The sequence below is a fragment of the Pituophis catenifer genome, unplaced genomic scaffold (assembly GCF_029215685.1).
Source record: "Pituophis catenifer annectens isolate HBS135680 unplaced genomic scaffold, rPitCat1.0.hap2 SCAF_1, whole genome shotgun sequence".
NCBI classification, from domain to species: domain Eukaryota; kingdom Metazoa; phylum Chordata; class Lepidosauria; order Squamata; family Colubridae; genus Pituophis; species Pituophis catenifer.
The window spans coordinates 281769749-281791838 of NW_027256881.1; the positions used below are offsets into that span (position 1 = coordinate 281769749).

A 22090-nucleotide genomic window follows, 5' to 3' on the forward strand; every position below is an offset into this window, starting at 1 on the left:
CAGTTCGAATCCCTAGTGCCGCGTAACGGGATGAGCTCCCGTTACTTGTCCCAGCTTCTGCCAACCTAGCAGTTCAAAAGCACGTAAAAAATGCAAGTAGGGACCACCATTGGTTGGAAGGTAACAGCGTTCCATGTGCCTTTGGCGTTTAGTCATGCCACATGACCACGGAGATGTCTTCGGACAGCTCTGGCTCTTCGGCTTAGAAACGGGGAAGAGCACCGCCCCCTAGAGCCAGAAACGATTAGCACGCATGTGCAGGGGAACCTTTACCTTTACCTTAAAGCGTTGGAAGTACAGGTAGTCCTCATTTAGTGACCACATTTGGGATCGGCAGCTCAGACATTAAATGAAGAGGTCACAGAGTGAAACTGCAACTGTGCTAAAGATCTTACTTCAATTTCCTTTGCTTTATAGACTTGCAAAAGGTATAAAAGCAAGGATTGGCCATCAAGTTATTTTTTCATTGCTTTTGTAACTAAGCAGTTGCTAAACAAGGACTACCTGTAACACAATAGAATTCTGTAATATTGGGGCTTATTATAATTCTGTGTGCGCCTGTGCTACAAGTACAGAGTGAGATTAAATACAAGATGTACAGCAGTGGTGCTATTCAGCCGGTTCTATCCGATTTGGGCGAAATGGTAGCGGCAGCTTCAGGAGGCTCCGCCCACCCACCCAGACATCATCACATCCTGTTTTTGACGCTCTGCACATGCGCTCCCATTTGCAAACCAGTAGCGAAGGTAAGTGAATACCACCCCTGATGTAGAGTGGAAGTTCATCTAGGACCATGGGGGAGGGGGATAAATTGGAATCTACCATAGATATGGAAGCTCAGTGTAATCTTAGGCGGGCCATTTCCTCTCAGCCCAATTTGACTGACTGATTGATTAAATGTATATGTTCCCCCATCTCATCTTATAAATTACTATATAATTTACCTTGCAAGATTGTTTTTGTGGGAAAGCAAAGGAAGCATCTTAGAGGAAAAATAGGATATAAATCTAACAAATAAATAAAAATGTATAAATAAAATACATAAATGCTCAAATATCATTTAACTGGTTGTAACTTTAAAACATGTATTTAAAATTAGAAAAATTACAAAATATACACACAAAAATAGAACAATTATTTTAAAAAGATGAAAGTCAGAAAAAACAGAAGAGAAAAAGCCCAAACCAATTCTAAAAAAAAAAAGATGTATCTTAAAGTTTATAAAGTAAAATAACAAGCCACAATTGTACTTCTCCACCAAAAGAAATCAAACTCCATGACAAAATCTCTCGAACTCCCCATATGTTCTTGAATGTTCTGAATATGCCTGAATGTTCTTCTGATGCCATAGCATTTCAATGAAATGTTGAAAACCTGAATACTGAAAAAGAGATCTTTATTCAGACTTGTAGACTATGCAGAACAAATTAACATCAGAAATAGAAAAGTGTGTCATGAAATGCAGATTATTATTATTTACTTTATTCATTAAACATGAAACTCAGTCAACTGAACATTCAAAAATGCATCACAAATACCATTGACTGGTGCTAATGGTTGATACGGGTTGCAGCCAGCGTCCTAGGTATCAACTTATTATTATTATTATTATTATTATTATTATTATTATTATTATTATTATTATTATTATTTATTGGTTAATCTTTAGTGAGATTCACAGCCTTTGAGGCTGGTTAATAGCTCAGCAGCTCGAGTCCTAACCAAGGACCTAGGAACTGTTAAGGTATTGTCGGAGGATGTAAGCTGTTCCGAGTAAGGTGGTTTTTTGTAGAGTCAAAATGTTCAAGTCTGGCAAATTTAGAATTTCTAAATAGCGGGGTAGCCCTTTGGGTGTTGCTCCGAGGGCTCCAATTACAATCGGGACAACACACGATTTCTTTTTCCACAGTCGCTCAACTTCAATTTGTAAGTCCCGGTATTTTGTGATTTTTTCTTGCTGCTTATCTTCAATTCGTGCATCACCAGGTATTGCAATGTCAATGAACCATACTTTTTTCTTTTCAACTATTGTTATGTCAGGTGTGTTGTGGATCAAGTGCCTGTCAGTCTGAATCCTAAAGTCCCACAAGATCTTGAGTTTCTCATTCTCTAAAACTTTCTCAACCTGATGTTCCCAGTGGTTTTTGCTGTACTCAAATCCAAACTTCTGGCACAATTTCCAGTGAATGATTTTAGCAACACGGTCATGGCATTGTAGGTAGTCAGTTTGTGAAATTTTGCTGCACCCACTGATCAGGTGGTCGACTGTCTCATCTTTTTCATTGCAGAGGCGGCATTTGCTGTTGGTGGTAACATGTTGAATTTTTGCCTTCATACAGTTTGTGGCTAGGGCTTGTTCTTGAGCTGCCAAAATAAAGCTTTCTGTTTCTTTTTTCAGTACTCCTGATCTTAACCAGTTCCAAGTTAGTTTCTGGTCAGCTTTGCCTTCAATACTTTTCAAGTATTGGCCATGCAGAGCTTTGTGTTTCCAATTTTCAGCTCGCTGCTCAATTACTTCTTTCTTATATTCTGCTTTTGTTTTACTTGTCTTTAAAAGGCCTCCTTTATTTACTTCCTTAATCATTGGTTCTTCACTTATAAATAACAAGCCACAATTGTACTTCTCCACCAAAAGAAATCAAACTCCATGACAAAATCTCTCGAACTGCCCATATGTTCTTGAATGTTCTGAATATGCCTGAATGTTCTTCTGATGCCATAGCATTTCAATGAAATGTTGAAAACCTGAATACTGAAAAAGAGATCTTTATTCAGACTTGTAGACTATGCAGAACAAATTAACATCAGAAATAGAAAAGTGTGTCATGAAATGCAGATTATTATTATTTACTTTATTCATTAAACATGAAACTCAGTCAACTGAACATTCAAAAATGCATCACAAATACCATTGACTGGTGCTAATGGTTGATACGGGTTGCAGCCAGCGTCCTAGGTATCAACTTATTATTATTATTATTATTATTATTATTATTATTATTATTATTATTATTATTATTATTATTATTATACAGTGTTCAGTAAGCTGTGGTGAAGGTATTCAAACCAGGACTGTAAGCTGCCAGGTTGAACAGGGCTCTCAGATTCTAGATATTGCTTGCTTGAGAGAACCAAAACCTCAGCATACCCAGCCCTGTATCGGGGAGAATTGTATACAGGAGATTGGCTGGCATATCGGAGACTGGGGATTGGTGAGTATGACACATATTTCCCTAGAGGAATAGTCCAATTTTTGTCCCTTCGCTGCTCCCTTTTTCACATTGTTGCAAAGACCCATCTGCATCCATACAATATTTGTTGATCTCCTGGGATAATGAAAATAACCACAAGAAGGATGTCACCAACCTGAATAGCCTGTAGGACAAAGTTAGAGCATGGTCACAGCATAGATATTTAATCAATGGCTTTTTGGGGCAGGATGGTGATATTCACATGATCTTATCTTCTGGAAATGAAACTATAAAGTGTCTTAGTTGTAATTGCCTGTAAGAACAATTGCCTGCAGAACCTTTGGGCCAGGGGTCAGCAACCTGCAGCTCTGGAGCCGCATGTGGTTCTTTCACCCCTCTGCTGTGGCTCCCTGTCACTCAAAATATGCATCACAACCGCCAATGTGCGACACCCACTGGCACATGATTTATTGAGCTTTTCAACCCCGGTAGGCCAACCATGGATAAATACAAGAAAAGTTTCAGAACAAAACAGAACGTTTAATTCAACTACTTATGCTAGTTTTATGGCCGTTCAAGAAATAGTCAGGCACGGGAAGGGTTTTGTGGCTCCCGGTGTTTTCTTTTCTGTGGGAAATAGGTCCAAATGGCTCTTTGAGTGTTTAAGGTTGCAGACCCCTGCTTTAGGCTATTCCTGGGCCTTATTTATTAGTCCTACTATGGTAACTGATCTGGAAATAACTAATCCTACCAGGTCTTTCTTCTTTATCAGTTTCTTTCCCTGATGTGCCATGATTTTAATGTTTTGGGATGGTAATTTTCAGAATTCCAAGTTAGAATGGCTGGAGGAAGACTGGAGGGTTCCAGATTGGAAAACCTCCAAGTAGTATTTGCAGACTTGTTCCTTGACATTTCACCCACAAGGTCTCTGGCCCCTTGGTGATTCTTTGCTCCTCATCTGATGATTCTTTGCTTCTCATCTGGTTGTCCATTGTTTTAATTCTTACCATTTTTTGATTAAGTGCTCAAAAAGCTGCAGTTCTGGTATCCGAACCCGCCAAGTCATCTGTGCTGATGGTGATTCCAAATTCTATAGTCATGAGATTTGCCAAGAGATACAGCCACAGATACCAACCATGCTTGGGAGCTGCAATACACAACCTTGTCACCTGCCCCAGCGTAAGTACAAAGTGCTGGTATCTCAGCATCTACTTCCAAGACAGCAGGGATGTTAGAATAGATAGGAATGCCACCGTCATACAGTTTAACTGCTAGGCCTTTCCATTTTATACATGTTAAATTATACCTCTTATGAAACATCCTTTACAGAAATGTTGAGCTGATGACTCAGTATTCTTCATGTCCTATGTTTGATTGCTGACTTATTTTAAAAAATGGGGTGATGTGATACATGTTGGAATAAATGAGGTTAGCAAAAAACGAGTGAACTCCTGCCTTAGTAAGTTGGACCTTACCAGTCAAACATTGAAGTCAGTGAATTAATTTCAGGAGTGCAGTAAGAGAAAAAATATTTTTATGATTTGTGTTTTGTGGGGATTAAACGCAGGAGGCTCATTCAGATCACATGTGACTTGATTTATATTTTGTTCTTCCAAATAAAAATGCTAAGCTTAAACCTTAGACTTTTTAATATCCAAACATTTGTTCTCTAGTACCGAATTATGATTTTCTTAGGTCACATCAGAAATCTGTGATTTCTAGAAAATCTAGAAAGCACTGAAAAAAATAATTGGTTTGTTGTTGTGTTACTATTAAAGGTGGTTTTGGGGGAGAAAGTTCATTGTCTTCTCGCTTCCCAATATTATTATTCCACAGAAACTAGTATCAAATTGAATTGGTGACTATCAAGCCAGTCAGAATCAATTTTTTTTTAAAAAGTCAGTGCTGCTGATTTCTAAAGGAACCTCTGACAACTTACTTTGTCCTGTGATCCACGCTTTCTGTTGGTGCCCTGGTTGGGTGGGAGCTGAAAGGGGCTTGACATGACCAAGCACCATGACCCTGTGATATTATTGGAGTTGGTGGAGCTAGGTTTCTCTACTCAGTTTTTTCCCCTTAAGTTTGGGGAAAATTTAAGGCTAAAAGAAATGCTTGGAGACTTACTAAAATTTAAGGCACCCATTTGATGCTTTAAAACCACTCCAATAAAAATCAGCCCAGTTTGGAAGATATTATGGTTATCCACTTTAATGTACATATATTTGATTTATAAATCCCTCAATTATTGTGTCAACTCTAGGAGAATACCTTGAAAAACAAGAATAGAAAAAAGAAAATAAGTAATAATAGTATCAGCATAAAAGCTCACTACTGCTATAAATAAAAAGCATTGCAATCAAAATAGAAAACAGAGGTCACGGGCCATTGTCGTCTTCCTAGGGCTGAGAAAGAGGGACTGGCTCAATATCATCAAGCTGGCTTTGTGCCTAAGATAGAATTAGTATTCATGGTCTCCCAGTTTATAGCCTGATGTTGTCAGCACTAGAGTAAAATTTGAAGACGATATCGAAACCTGACAGATGTCTTAACCACTACAACAAATTAAATAATTCTCTCATCAAGAATTAGAAGTGGAAAATCCCTGAAAACATAGGGTCCTTGAATCCATAGCTACCGGATCTTTCTAAAGTTGTGCTTAAATTTGTACTTCCCCATCCAGATCCTAATAACCAGAGAAGAACCTCAGCAATATCATTTGATTGGCCAGAGTAGAGATACTCAACTGAGTAACATCCACATATTAGTGATATCTGACCCCATACCATTAGATAATTTCACCCAGCTAGTTCATGTAGATATTAAAGAAGAGCACAAAGTGTCAAACCCTGGGGAACTATACAAATCAGACATCTTGTTTTGCCAGTATTCCTGGTCAACAATCTTAGGCTGAATTCTCCACCCCACCAATGCTATCTGGAGTCTACTCAAGGGAAAAGAGCATCAGTACTACTGCCTCCTACTCCCAACCCTTTGAAATGTTCCCCCAAAATACCACAATCAATAGTATCAAAAGCCATTGAAGTCAAGTAAGACCAGGAAAGTCTAGAAAAACTAAGGAACTCATTTCATCCTTTAAATTTTCCCTAAAACAATAAAAAGAACAGGGAAAACAAAGGATCCCAAGTTTTTGGCTCCACACCAGTGATGGGTTGCCCCCCGGTTTGCACTGGTTCTATAGAACTGGTAGTAAAACCAGTGGGAGGCTCCACCCATTGACTCTGATGTCATGAAAACGCTTCTTCGCTTGCGCAGAAGAGCGTGTGTGCACGGCCCCGTTGCGAACCGGTAGTAAGGGTAAGTAGAACCCACCCCTGCTCCACACACTTTGGGAGTTTTGGAGGGGATATTATTAGGGTACTGGAGAGCCAAATGGGAATTCATTGCACTTTTGTATTACATTTTAACTTACTCTCCTTTTCTTGAAATTTTGCCTCTTTCTTAAGGAATATTCATGTTTTCCACTGTATACTCTGTCTGGGTATTAAAGTCTGTTTTCTAATGGAGCTTTATTTCCTTCTATTTTATGGTGCCATTTTAACACTACACAGCAAAGTATTGTGTAGGTTCCCTTTAATTGATGGTTGTGGGAGTAGAGTTATTTGTTTTTGTTTTTTTACACAGAATAATACAGTATATTTATTTGTATTCCTGCAGAGGTTCCCAGTATGCAAGACATCACAGGGTACAATATCAGTCGTCGGACATTACTGACCCGCTACCGTCCTGACCAAGGCACTGAAGGTTCGGAAATGCCAAGTTGGCCTTCCTTCAACTAGTGTTATTTCGCTTTTCTCTGAGTAGCTTTTTGACATTTTCCCCTTTCCCATTTTTAAGGAAATGGAAGTTTTAGAGGCTATAGTTTTTTAAGGAAAAAGCTTTGGGCTCCCTTAGTCCTGCCTTCATTTTCCAGCTTTTCTTAGTGATGGTGATACTGGCAAAGGTGACATGACTATGAAGATGGGGAGATAAATTGATATCTGCTTCCACCCCTAGTCACTAATGTAGTGGGAACCAGTGTACACATTTGGAAGTTGTAGAGCATGTTATAGCTATGTGAGAGAAAGGAGCTCCCTATACACAAAATAGTGGCCATGATGACCTGCCAATCACATACATGCAACAAATCACCTAGAGCCTAGAATATGCTAGAGGTTGCTGCTTATCGATAACACACTGGGAGTCCCAGTTCTAATACCTCACTGCAGATCCACCTTATGCCTTGTCTCAAGTCTTCAATGAATTTGAATGACACAACTAGTGTTTCCGGAGTAGATCCTAAGAATAATTTATGGCTATGCAGAAGGCATAGGGCAACCCTTGCCTGACAGTATTTCTAATTTCTAACTTAAAGATACCAGAATTTTCTCAGGCAATTCTTAAATCATGTGTCTTCTGGTACTTTACAAGTTTCCTGAAAAGTGGGAAATCATGCTGTCCTTTGATTGAATGTGTCCATTTTACCTAAAGATTATATTGAGCTAGCCTTGACTCCTAAGGCAGTAGACACTTACCGCTTCTTGACTAAATGGCTTTCTTGTAAGTGAATTATCTTCTTCTGGGATAGTATTAGTATTTCTTGGACTACCACATTTCTGGATTTCTTGGTGGTTGGCTATATTAACTAAGTGCAATCCCTGTTTAGCTTTGAGGAGAGAGGGATCAGCCAAGATGACCAAGGTGCTTTTTCCTTGACTTTCACCCAAGCTTATACTTTTTGCTTCAGTTCCATGCTTCATGTTTCCTCATAGGGATAGTCAATAAGAAACTATAAATAAGAGGCAAAGGGAATACAGAATTCTGAAATCTGATCATGCTCAGTGCTCTTGAATCTTAAATGAGTATAAAATATGAAATGAAATGGTATTCATTCTATATCCTGTGCATACTGCATTCAAATGAAGACTCTCCACAATATGTTGTCCAATATGCCATTTAGCCCCAGTGGGGTCTACGACAACTCACCACAGCCAATTTGTCATAGCCAACTCACCATACGCAACTCGTCATGGGACAATTCACCACACAGCAACTCGCCGCAGGACAGGAGTTACACTAATAGCAAAGAAATAGTGGTATAGAATCGTTAAAGAAAGGATGCCAAAGGAGGGGCAAAATGAAATGTGAATGTCAAAAATTAAAATAATTTTTTAACTATTTTAAATAATTAAGTTGAATTGTTGAATTGTCCCACAGCAAATTGTCTTATGGTGAATTGGCTGCAGTGAGTTGTGCCATTCTAGTATAAATGGCCTTTTCAAGAGTCCAGGGGGGCTTCCGGTTTGCTCTTCGTAGCCACCAGACGGTCCCTCGGGACCGCCAGCCCCTTCGCCTGTAAAGAGCTGCCTGTACAGCGCAAAGGCGGCTCGAAAAACCCCATTTCCAGGAGGAAATGTGGGATAGAGCAGGTGAGTGTAGGTAGAGCTCTCCGTAGCCCCCAGGGTTTTTTTTTTTACTCTTGGGGGCGGGCGGAGGAAGCTCCCTATAGCACTCGCCGCCCGCTCCGGGCATTGGGAGACCTCTGCCTTTTTGCAGAGCAAGGCTACGAAGACAAGCTTTTTAAGATATTTAACAGATTAACTAAAGATGATGAGATTTGGATCTGGACCTGTGACCCTAAATTGCAAGTATTAATACTTATTTCGCAAAGGATATTCAACAAAGTAAAAAAGACCTTTTAAAATGGCGATTGCCGAAACTGGAGCAGGGAAGCTGAAAAGAGAAAGTCCTTCCGTTTCTTATTAAGCCACAAAGTAGCAGAATAAATGCTCCTGGCTACATTTGAAGGGATATGAGCTGGACCTGTGACCCTGAATCGCAAGTATCTCACTTATTTTATAACAATTATTGAAGAAGGAAAAGGAAAAGGAAAAAAGTATCTTTAAAAAGGGTGATTGCCGAGGCTTGAGAAGGGGCTGAAAGGGAGAGTCCTTCCGTTTCCTATTGAGATACAAAGTAGCTGAATAAATACTTTTGGCTACACTTGAAAATAAAGCTCTACTTTTGTGTTTTTTCTCTTCCTGGAGATCTGATATTGATCTTGGTTGGAAAGAAGTTTTTTTTCTCTGCTGCCTCTCTTTTCTTTTTTTTTTTAAAATAGTTTGTCTGTGTTGAAATATGGCATTAAAGCCGGACAAACAAGCAATGGGGGGGATTCCCCCATTAACAAATTACGTGATCAAGTTTTAAAGCTCCAGTCTCAGAAAACTGATTTTAATATAATTGAATTTCTTTTGGAGGAGATTGTAAGAAGGGATGAGATTGTGAATCAGAACTTTGAAAAATTTAAGCAGGAAATTAAAGAATTAGTGCAATTAAAGTTTGATATTCTGGATCGAAAGATTATAAAAATGGCTAATGGCTTTGCAGAATTTATGATTAAGTTGGATGAAAATACTAACTTATTAGAGTCTAAAGTGGAAGAAATTGAGGACAATTTGGACAATAAAATACAAAAAATTGAAAATGATTTGACAAACATTCAAGACAATAGCTCAGAAGAAAAACCTAAAATGGAGGTTGAACAAAAGTTTTGTAATGCAGAAAATTTACAACAACGGATTGAAAGAGAGGTTCTAATGGTGCATTACAATTTTACAGAATATGCGATCAGACTGAGAGGTTTGCAGGAAAATAACAGAGATGATTTAAGGAAAATATCTTCTCAAATTCTGGCTGGGATTTTAAAGGTTCAACCTGAGGAAGTGTTTTGTAGGATTGACAGAGTTTACAGAATAAACTCCTGGATTGCAAAGCAAAGGCAATTGCCTAGAGATGTGGTGATTTATTTTACAGATAAAGAAATTAGGAATAATATTGTGCAAAATTCCTTCAATTCTACTTTGCAATTGTATGGAAGAAAGATATGGATCTACAAAGAGCTCCCCCCCAAGATGTTAACGGAAAGGAAGAAATTTGGTTTTCTGGTGACTGAGTTAAAAAACAGAAATATTTCATTTAGGTGGGATGCCCCAGTTGGCATAATATTGAGATATCAAGGAGAAAGATACCAATTAGATACTGTTGAAAAAGCGGAAGAATTTTATCAAAAAATTTTGAAAATGAACTTAACATCTATAGGCACAATACAGGATAAGCAGAAGGAGTTGGAAATAAAGGGAAAACATCAAATTACAGAGGTTGCGGTAGACAAATTGCCTTTGGATTCTCTCGATACCCCAGCTGGATTATCTACAAATATGAGAGAAGCGGCATCTGATTTCAACGTGATGATTCACCAAGTCAAAGACAAGTATGGAAATCAATTAGCTGACATACAATTGGCAAAAAAGAAATATGAGATACAAAAACAAAACCAACAAGATCAACTTATAAAGCAGAATGAAAACCGATCAGTTGATATACAACTTGTAGAAAGGAAAACAGGATGGAAATTAAACCCACAAAAAGAAAAGAAAAAAAGAAATAGGTCTCACAAAAACAGAAATTTCTAAATTAAGCAACGGTGAAGCCAGTGATTTTAAAAAAATGAATGAATATGTGAAAAGATAGTGGAGGCGAAGTATTGGTTAATATCATCCTGAGGACAGTGACAGACCTCTGCAATGCCGTAATTTTGGGATGTGAAAAGAGCCTTAAACTGTTGGATTTGAATTATCTATTTTGGATTTCTTTCTTGTATTGATAAATATATTATAACTATTCTGAGCTACAAGGCAAGAGAGCTACGTTGGGGCATGCAGAAGATCTGGTTGTTACCCATTAGGATGATGGGAATTAATAATCCTGATGAAAGCCACAATTACAACTATATGGAATATAATCATAATGTCACTCGGGTGGTTGTTTTTACTTTTATATATATATGAGGATATTCATTACTGATGGGGGCAGATGATGACTGAAGACTTTGAACAAACTGTTGCACCAGGATGCTACGTTACCCAATTATGGATGAGGGACTCAACAATCCAGTGGAAAGACATCAAAGAAGATATTATATGGATTATAAATTTAAAGTTATTGTCTTTTTTTTTAAATAACGGTATACATACATACATACATACATATATATATATATATATATATATATATATATATATATATATATATATATATATATATATATATATATATATTAGCAGAGTGGGTAGTGGATTAAAGATATTAAGAATTGTTGTGCATGGTAATTTTGTAGGAAAGTGGGTGGAAATATGTTAGTTTACTGATTGATTAGTTTAAGAAAAGGGATGTTTAAGTGATATATTTAGGGCAGTGGAGGAAATGGATAGAGTTGAATAAATGTTAAATTAGGATTTATGGGGAAGGCTGCTTTGAAATGTTATATTAATATACACAAAGAATAAATGTTAAAGTAGGATTTATTATATAGTCTTAAAGTGGAAGGTTGCTTTGAAATGTTGTAATAATATATAGATATAAGTTTTGGGGAGGAGAAAAAGGGCAGATTATTGCTAAATTGGGAGTTATAATAATATTATGCTAAATTAGAAGTTATACAATGTTATAGTAGACTGCTTTTTTTTTTAAATGTATGGTAAAAGGGGAAAGTAACAATATCAATAATATTTTTAGTAAGAAAGGGTCAGTATATAGAGGAGGGAGTAAGGAGATGGTAAAATATTATGTAATCTGTTATGAATTAGGTTTTTGGTGTGAAGAAGTCACAGGGGGGGTATGGGTGGCGAGGGGGGGTTAGGGAGGAGGGGGGGAAGGAAAAAAGGGGGAAAAATTTGTATTTGAAAACTTTTTCAATTAAAAAAAAAAAAAGAGTCCAGTACTACTTTTCAAGAGTTGCAATACTCTTTCTGATTTCTGGAAAAAGAAGAAGGATAAGTTTCAGGTGAAAAAAAAGAAGAAGAAAACTTTTCTTGCTCCTCCCACAATGTGTTCAGGTTTCAAATCTGTATGCCAGACCTTACTATGTAGTAATATAAAGTCGAGCTCCTAAACCTCTCTATCATTTCCCCATGCCTGTTAAGTTTTCCATCCATATTATAGGCAGGAGAGTATGTAAGTATAAAAAATTAATAGCACACTTCTTTATTCTCTTGATCCTAATCTTCCCATCAAGCTCCTAACTCCTCCTGCTCCCCCTTTATTATTACCTTTCTGTCTGATAACTATAGCTACAGCTGCAAAATAATCTTCCTGGGCTCCTAGAAAGTAAATCTAGAGAAACTGTTTACTTCCAGGCAACCTGTCCATCCAACAAATCCTTTGAGTGTTTATTCCCATTTTTGCTCCCCAAAGATTTGATCTGTGTGAAAGGGAAAAATCATGAGAAAAACATAAGAGGAAGATCATAAGAACTGGAAGGTATTATCTTTTGTCCTCTCCCTGGTTCTGTGAATGAAGCAAGGAGTTTGCTCAATATTAATCAACTTGCCTGGGTAGCTGCTAGCTAAGTCTTTGGACCATTTCTATTTCCCTGAGGATTTTTCTAGGTTATATGCATATACAATTACGGAGCCTCAGCTATGATCCTAATGACATTGTAAACAAACAAACAAACAAACAAACAAAAATCACTATTTTAAGTAGGGTAGTTTTATTTTGTTGTCAAATTAATAGACTCAGTCTTGCAATTGATATTCTAGGAGAGCCATGTTGGTCTTTGGTAGCCAAAATCAGGAGAAGTCTAGTAGCACCTTATCAGAATAACAAATTGAGAAAGACTAACTCACTTTATTAGAGGTATGGAGTGACCACCAAAATGTATGCCTTATAATAACATTTGTTAGCCTAATAAAGTGGTACCAGACTCCTCCTCATTTCTAACAATTGATAGTAGAGGTCATTACTCTAACATGGGAATGTTCAGACTTTCTGCATTATGACTGAGTGCTACACCAAGTGATAAGCCTTGTATTTGTACAGGTGATCTATGTCAGGTGAGCAAGAATGCGGTGGGTTGAGGGAAGGTGCAGAGATATTTGGGTAAAAGAAAATAGAGAAACCTGTGTGTAGATCTCACCACTACCTCTACCTCACCACCTTTAGTATCTCACCACCAGTGGTGGGTTGCTACCAGTTCTCCCCTGTTCTTGCGAACTGGTAGCGGAAATTTTGAGTAGTTCGGAGAACCGATAAATACTACCTCTGCCTGGCCCCGCCCCCAATCTATTCGCTGCCTCCCGAGTCCCAGCTGATTGGCTAGAAGGAAAAAAACTGTTTAAACTCTTGCTGCGGCACTTCAAAGGTCTGTCCTACAGCTGATCAGTGGTAAAAGGCAGTGTGGTGGTAGACTAGTGCGCTCCAAAAACAAATAGGTAGATCGGTGTGCTTCAAAAACAAATGGGTAGACTGGTATGGCTTTGCAAACAGTTAAAAGCCTGGTAGACCAGTACCTCTGCTTAATCCTAAAGAATTGTCACATGACCATCAAGCCACGCCCACAAAATAAGCCGTGCCCACAGAACCGGCAATAAAGAACTTTAGAACCCACCCCTGTTCACCACCTAATAAGAGTTTGCCCCAATGAAATATGATTATAAGCTATATAACATTGTATATTATGTTTTCTTGATGGGTACACTTTATCTCCTATATTTTTCAGTTTCTAGACATGAAAGAATAATCCAAACTGGCTCTACTCATCACCAGGTCCAGCTAAATGAGAGTCCTCGCTCCAATTTCTTACCTCTTGGATGGGATACTGACTCAGACTCTTCTGTGTCCCGTCGGTCCCATTCTTATCCAAATGGTGGTGGTAATGATCAAGACTGCAACCATACTCCTCATGGCTGTTGTTCAGATGGTCGCACTGCTGCAGCAGGTCCCTTTGGCCAAGGTTGCCCACTTGATTCTTGCCATCTGAGCAGGTAGGACTAGCTCACTGAATGAGCAATTTGCAGGTAAAACTGATATATTGGGTTGCTTTCAACGTTACTGTTTCCCCCCCCCCCCAGATATGGGTGCTGCCCCGATGGAATATCACGTTCCCAGGGACCTAACCAAGAAGGGTGCACACAATACTACAGTGATGTTTACATAAGCAGAAATCCTGTTACTCCCACTCCAACAGTAAGTGAGGCAAACTTCTACGCGTTCTAGAAGACATGTTGGAATATAGTTATTTCCCCTTAGCTATGCCCTATACAACGGCTGCGTTTATCCAAAATCAGTGCTGTTTCCCGGTGTCCTCTTGATTAATCTGATTTTTCCATAGACACCTGCAAACTGAATTAGGTTCAAAAGTTCACCAGCTCTTCTGATCCTCCAGATGAAAAGCTAGAGAAGGTTCCTTCCAACTCCACAATTCTACGATTTTTCTATTTCTACAGACAATTCCTCCAAGTTCTCGCTAAGATAGAGTAAAATATTATAAAGTGCTTTGTTGTCTTTCACAGGGTATAATGGCTATTTCCATTCATCACATTAAAGTTAGCAGTGTAGCTTTTTGATATTTTATTCTATAAGAAAAATGTAACTGAATTATGAATTGTTTCTGGGATTGAGTCAGTTGAATGTGCTACTTCATAAACACTGTTGAATGGTATAATCTGAGTAACACCTGGTTTTCTCTAAGACAAGCCAAGTTCTTGCCCAGCAGCTGCCGACAGAGGAATGCCGAGGTTCTATGTATGGTTGTTGCTATGACAACATTGCCTCTGCTTTAGGGCCTCAAGGGGAAGGATGTCCCACAAGACTCAGCCAATGTAAGTGACATTTGGTTTTTGAAATGTAGTTTCACATTTAGTACTTTCTAGCAAAATGGCAGCAACCAATGGAATCGTTTTAGTGGTATTTTATATGTACAGGTAATCTTGCTTAATGATGGTAATTGTGGTCTCCAGTTCTGTCATTAAACAACACAGTCATAAAGCACATCACATGATTCTGTTGACTTGTGATGGCAGTTGCTGTAGTTCCAGTTGCCATTGTCATGCGAATCTTGTGTAGTCACAGCATACTCTAGTCATGTGATCACCATGTGCAACTTCCTGCTAACTTCCCTGTTGAATTTGCTTGCCAGAAGATGGCAGAGAATGTCAGTCACATAAGCACTGCAACAGCCACAACTATAAGGAACAGTTGTAAGTCCCCTCATAGTTCATCAATAGTTTGATAAAAAAGTGGTCACTGAATGTGGACTACTTATGTACTATAAAATCAAAAATCTGATTTAAAAAGACCTGTCAGAGTTCAACCTGAAATATATAAATATATTTATATCTAAATTCTATTGTTTATATTTCTTGCATAGAAAAACATTTTGTGCTTTTGTAATAAGGTTTTGAAGAATTTGTACATTCTATGCTCTTCATAAGAAAGACTCACCAATACATTTCTGTTTTGAAGTAAAACTTGTTCAGGCTCCCGGATGAAATCACTTGTATTCATACATATCACACAATTCCCTTTTGTGTAGTGTTTTCCAACTTTGGAAACTTCCCGGTGTGAGAACTTCAACTCCTAGAATTCTCATCAATGGTGATGCTAGCTGTGGAATTCTGGGATCTGAAGTCCACAAATCTTGGGATTGCCAAATTAGGAATTACTGCTTTAGGGGAAGCAAATTCATGCAGGCATGGGAAAAAGTACAATATAAGAAACCAAAGAACTTGATAACATGATAAATAAAAAACATACAAATATCATTTCTCTTCTGGCTTTTGTTGCTAGCTTATCCTGTCCAGTGTCTGTTACCCAGTGCCCATGGTTCCTGCACAGATTGGACCATACGTTGGTATTTTGTAAGCGATGTTAGAAAATGCAATCGTTTTTGGTATGGAAGTTGCCATGGGAATAAGAACAACTTTGCTACTGAAGAAGAATGCATGAAAGCCTGCCATGGATCAATGGGAAGAAGCCATGTGAGTCTTCACCATCATATTGCAAGTCCTAACATCCACTCTAGTTCTCAACTGCAAGAAGGGAACACAGAAGTAAAGCCACAACAATTTGGAAGAACTGTAACTCATAGAACAGGAAATGGAGGTCATAGTGATAGGACTTCCTCCAGTCAAGATGCCTTACCTGAATCTGAGCAAGGAACTAGCTTGCTAGAAAACCAGCCAGAAAGTTCTCATCACTCAAAAACTCTTGATGAAATAAAAAGGGACACAGTAGATCATTTGCATGGTTTGAGTGAGACTGTGATTTCCAGACACTCAGAGAAGCAGCTGACTGTGAATGGCCAGACCACTCAACGTGAGCGTGAAGAGTGGAGGAGGGAATCAGGTGCAGATGGGTTAACATGGAGAAGATTTGGGTATCAAACCCCACCAGAGTCCACTTTTCAATATTCTCTGAACAGGTACATATTTGCATTAGCACAGAAATATTGATGATGTCTTGCTAATTTTTTAGAATCATGCTTCATACAAGTTCCCATCTAATCCTCTATGCATATCCATTTTGGGGGAAACTGCTGCATATCTTTCAGGATCTTCTTGGATGGACCAGAATCTTCTGCAGTGGAGGCAGGCCTAGGACAAAGCATTCGTCTTCTCTGTAAGACGGACAATTCCCACTTCTCTAGAGTTGAATGGCAGAAAGACGGACAGCCAATCTCCTATGATAGGTAGGTCTGACCCCTGGATCCACCCCCTTATACCCTTTGAATGGAACTTTAAGATCATAGGTTTCACATTTGAAATTCGTCAGTATCTAAACCTACAACCTGGGATCATGTTATAAACTTCAGTGAGGTTTACATGCATGCTTCCATTGCTGCATTGCAGATAATCCTTAACTTACAACAGTTTGTTTAGTAACTGTTTGACATTACAATAGCACTGAAAAAAGTGACTTATGACCATTTTTCACACTTACGACCATTGCAGCACCTCCATGGTCACAAACTTTAGACGCTTGGCAACTGGTTGTAGTGTCCCAGAGTCATGTGATCCCCTTTTGCGACCTCCTGACAAGCAAAGTCAATGGGGAGTCAGATTCATTTAACAATCATGTCACTAACTTAACAACTGCAGTGACTGACTTAAGAACAGTGGCAAGAAAGATCCCAAAATGGGGCAAAACTCACTAAATAAATGTCTTGCTTTATCAACAGAAATTTTGGGCTTAACTGTGATCATAAGTTGAGGACTAACTGTATTTCACTGTCGTCACATAACCAGTAAAAAACCTGCCAGCGATTCATCTTTAGCATCACTCTCTTGCTCTTATTTCCATAACCAACCAAAGTAATTACTATTAATATGCATTTGACAGTCAACTGAATATGTCATTCTATGTCAATTGATTCTGTCAGTGACTGTCACTGAATTGCTGCGATCTCCAGTCTACCATATTTGACAATCCTTTAATCTTCTTCCCCCGTAGGCATACCTACCAGTCTGACAACTCTCTGGTGGTTAGCCATCTCAGGACTGAGGATGCTGGCATCTACACGTGCATAATTTCAAATGGGAGGGTGGAACGCAGACAGATCGAGTTGCTGATCAAAGGTTATTTCATTCTTCGTTATTCAAAACAGCCATAAAGCAAGAAACTGCTTGTCCTGATATAGCCAGCAGGTCATTCTACAATTCTTTTTTCATCAATGGAAAATGATATCCTTTCCAAATTGCATCAGAGTATAAAACCCATGCTCTCTTTATCCAGGGAACCACTTTCTTGCTCTGCGGTTCCAATGCTTGGAAAGCTCTCCTCCACCTTATGGGAAACTTAGTATAAGGAAAATGTCCTAGCCAAACAAACCCTGGAAAGAACCATCTCTTTGTCAGCCCCCAAAGGTTTCTGAAAGTCAAATCTTGATGGCTTCTTTGTTCTGTTTCTTTGTATAGAAATCCCTCAATCTACCCTCACCCAGGGAAGAAGGCATCAACTTACTTATGATCAGAATCACCAGCCCAGAGTCTTTGGCACAGGAACTAATGACAGATGGTCACATGTTTCTTCTCTGCATCCTCAAATAACATACAGGTATATCTTTCAACTTCCCAAAGCAGCTCATGTTCCACATATTGTGCTGTGTGCTCTTTAGAGATGCATTTGGAAGCTGATCAAACAAGAGCAGGCTATTTAATCATAGTGCTATTGTATCTAATCTTAATGCTTAGAAATCAGCCCTGCATTTTCTTTATGGCTACAACACAGGAGCAACTCTAACCTAGTTCTTTTTTAAGAAGTTTTTTTTCTTTCTTTCTTTCTTACTGGTTGGACCTGATGATCAGGCAACTGAAAGAACCTAAGGGACTTAATTTAAGCAACCATTGATATCAAAGTGTTTTAATGAAATCATTTTATGCCTTAGGGCAGGCAGTTTTCTGTATTTTGCTTGGCTCCTTGAGGAACCTACTGTTAGAAGGAAACAATCATTAAGAAATTAATTACTGTGTTTAATAAATATTCATTGTAGAAATAAAACTATATCTGCAGGAAAGAGATTCTAGCAAAACAAGGTCTCTTATACAGACAAGCAATTATTTAAATAGTTTATTTTCACTGATCACTGGGCAGTTTTGTAATAAAACTCGGTGGCCTGCTTGTATCCCAGGCTCAGAAGCATCAGCAGCTCAAAATTGCTTCTTTTGCGTAGGTGGGTATCCTCTCATTAAGTACCATGAGTCACATTCTAGAATGTCGCTACACTAAAAAGAACTAAGAAATGCTGCAGTGAGAGAGATGACGAAATTTAAGGGTTTATCTTTAGCAACTTGTCTTTTTTTTTAAAAAAAATGGCTCAGTATGGCAGTGGGGTTGAGTACATCATTTCAGTGACGAGGGTAACTATCAGGCCACCTTCTGTCACGAAAGCTACCCAGAAGAAAGTGTAAAAATGGAATAGGTAATCTGCCATTCCCAGTTCTAGTCATTGATCTCTGAGGCATCCATCTGTAGCAACTGTCACTAGCTTCAATAATTGGAAATAATCCTCCTCTCAAAAACTAAAGTGCATGCATGGAACATTATCAAAGAGAGTGGGAGTTATTTGTTTTACAATCATGTGCCATACGTATTCAGTTACTTTATTCCTTATTCTTTCTTGCAGCAAACCTCCTAACCTACTGTGTCTGGATTAACAGGCTGGCATAGGTCCCCAGACAGCTGCATGATTTTGTTGAAATTCTTGCCGAAAGCATCACACATGGCCAGATAAATTATAAGGAGAACATTCTGTTACATGGGATTCTTGTGGCTAGCAGCATTATCTGGGCCTTTAGCCAAGGGAACAGTTAAGAGGGATGTATTTATACAAACCTACATTTTGTAAAGTGTTAAGAGAGAGCCGCACACTTGTTGAAGGAGAATCCCTGTAATGGTCCATTTATGTTCAAATCATGATGAAAGGAGAGAAGGGCTAAAGTTCAATTATGTAATACAGATGCATTTAATTTATCGAATTTATACACCCTTTTCAGCTCCTTCTGTAAGGAGATAATGTCAGGGTTAATCAGGTTTCCTCCAATAGAAGGAAAAGCAATACTTCCAGCTTTGCCATCTCTCTCCCCCAAGCTTCCTGAAAATGGGAAACAACCAGTTCCTTCTCTTCATAATTGAATTGGTCTGGGCGACTCCAGTGGAGAATGCAGATCTACAAGAAACTTGGAGCCAAATCATAAATGACTCTCTAGGTTAAAATCAGTACTTTAAATTGCAGTTAAAGGTTAATGTGAAGCCAATGTACAGCCAGGAATAAGATGTAATATATTCCCATCTACAACTGCTAATGAGCATTCTGGCATTTTACGCAATTGAAAATTCTGGATAGCTTATAAATATCCATATAGAGCCTGATACAGTACTCTAGATGTATGATGACGGGGCATGACTCACCTCAGTAAAGCTAGCTTGGTCACTCAACAGAGAGTCACTGGTGAAGCGGGCACGGCAGCGCCTGCATTTTCTGTGTCACATGAGGAAAGTACATCTTCCTCCCCCTGTCCTTACCACTTTCTATAGAGGGACAATCGAGAGCATCCTGTCACATGGCATTACGGTCTGGTTTGGAAGCATTACTGCTTCGGACAGGAAGGCGATGCAGAGAGTGGTGAGGATGGCAGAAAAGATTGTTGGTAGTTCACTTACTTCTACCAGGACATAGCATGTAAGCGACGCTTGACTAGGATCCCAGTATATATGTGTATAGATATATACTTTATTTAGAGAGCAGGCAACAGAATTTCATTTTTATTGCGTGGCAGTGTAATCACAGTAAAAATGACAATAAAGATTATTTTATCTTAAAGTCCTCATGTCTCAGATAAGTTTGTAACTAGTGCCACAGCCCAAGATGGGCAAAGGCTTATCTAGCCAAGGTTGCCAACTGCTGAGGTAGTAGGAATCACAAATCCTTGGACATATACTCAGCAGATCCTTTGTTGTTCTCCACTTGTGTTCCAGGCCTTACTTCTACCACTTTATGCTCCAGCTATTTTCTCAAAAACCAGGAAGCCACTCAGAGACAGAGAGAAACTGCTCTGAAATTATTTTGCCTTGGGCCTAAGATATCATCTTTTGCCAATGGCAAACCTTGCCATTGACAAGGAACTTTTCAGCACTTGCTGAAAAGAGTGATTAAAATGAAAGAAGGAATTCTGATCCTTCTTTAAAACATTTAATGCATCTACTTTGCAGATTAAAAATGTATAAGAATGAGCCTTCGGTAGTTGATGGTAGCATTGGCGAACAAGTCAGACTGCCTTGTCGTGTAGAGGCTTCCCCCTCCTTAACCATTGAATGGCAGAAAGATGGCCATCCTATTTCATCTGCCAGGTAAGTTGTGTCTTTGACAATATTACTCTCTCATTTTGTTGTCTTTGTACTAAGTGTGCAAAAGTCCAATGACTCCAATGAAATAGGCAAATTAAGTGTCTGTACGTCTGTAGAGATTCTCAATCATGCAGGTCATAGTTGTCCCAAAGGTGCTTTTTCAGGAGGCAACTGGACTTTGGGTTTTTTTTTTTCTTTAAAGACTACTATCCTGTCAGAACTGAAAAAGCTTCTTGGATAAAAAGCAAAATGTCTTCAAAGAAAAAAAAATAAGAAAACCCAGTTGCCTCCTGAAAAAGAACCTTTGGGTCAACCATGACCTGGATGACTGAGACTCTCTTTAGCTATACAATTTGGGAAGAACACCCTTTGAATGGTGTGGGAATAGGAGTGGATTTCCAGAGGGAAAAAAAATTGCAGACTACAGGAACCAGGAACACTACTCAGGTGACCCTGAAGACACAGATAAACCTCCAAGTGGTTCAACGACCCTCTAAAAGAATGCAAATGACCAGCTGTCTGCAAGGAATATAAATCCTTCCATTCCCCACCATCCAGTCCGAGCTGAAAAAGCTTCTTGGATGAGAAGTGAAAGTTTTTTCTTTCTTCAATGAAAAAACAAAAAAATTCCAGTTGCCTCCTAAAAAGCACCTTTGGGATAAGTGTCTGTAAATTTTCCCTTTCTGTTTTTCGCTTAGGACACTTTCTTCTCTGTATTATTCTACAGCTATGCTTTCATATTTCAGTAGGCCTTTTTTTTAACATTTCCTATTCACCTTTTCCTGCATTTCTTTCTCCTACTTCCTTACATTTTTCTAGTAATCATTTCCGCATAAATTTCTGTATAACCTTTTGTGGTAACCTGCTATATTTTTTTTTTCTTGAGCTAGAAGTCTGTGTAACTGTTTAATGTAGAGCAGCTGAGTTCATATAACGTGCTTAACAAAATCAGTCTGACTGTATTCGCATAGTTTACCTTAGCCTTGGCTTGTTTGTGTTACTGAATGAGTTGAGCAAATAAGAGTCCATTTTGTTACACGTAGCCCCTGAGTTACAACAGCATTTGGAACCAGAATTTCTGTAGCTAAGCAATGTGGACATAAAGTGCCATGTCATGTGAACACATTGCTTAGCGACAGCAATCCCAGTAGCCCCAGTGCCCATCACAACCTTAGGACAATGGGGATAATTAAGTGGGAAGTGAGAAGATGCAGAAG

The 22090-nt window shown here is 38.7% G+C and overlaps 1 protein-coding gene across 1 annotated transcript in view; it reads left to right on the forward strand.

The window, feature by feature from the left end:
- The window catches only part of PAPLN (papilin, proteoglycan like sulfated glycoprotein), a 90413-nt gene that overhangs the window by 62125 nt on the left and 6198 nt on the right, over positions 1-22090 (forward strand). The window contains exons 14-24 of the mRNA XM_070939733.1: positions 3036-3212; positions 4214-4370; positions 6867-6953; positions 13750-14014; positions 14102-14216; positions 14722-14851; positions 15819-16452; positions 16582-16719; positions 17481-17605; positions 17945-18083; positions 20739-20876. Coding sequence (XP_070795834.1) covers positions 3036-3212; positions 4214-4370; positions 6867-6953; positions 13750-14014; positions 14102-14216; positions 14722-14851; positions 15819-16452; positions 16582-16719; positions 17481-17605; positions 17945-18083; positions 20739-20876 — 2105 coding nt within the window. The remainder of the gene's footprint in view (positions 1-3035; positions 3213-4213; positions 4371-6866; positions 6954-13749; positions 14015-14101; positions 14217-14721; positions 14852-15818; positions 16453-16581; positions 16720-17480; positions 17606-17944; positions 18084-20738; positions 20877-22090) is intronic.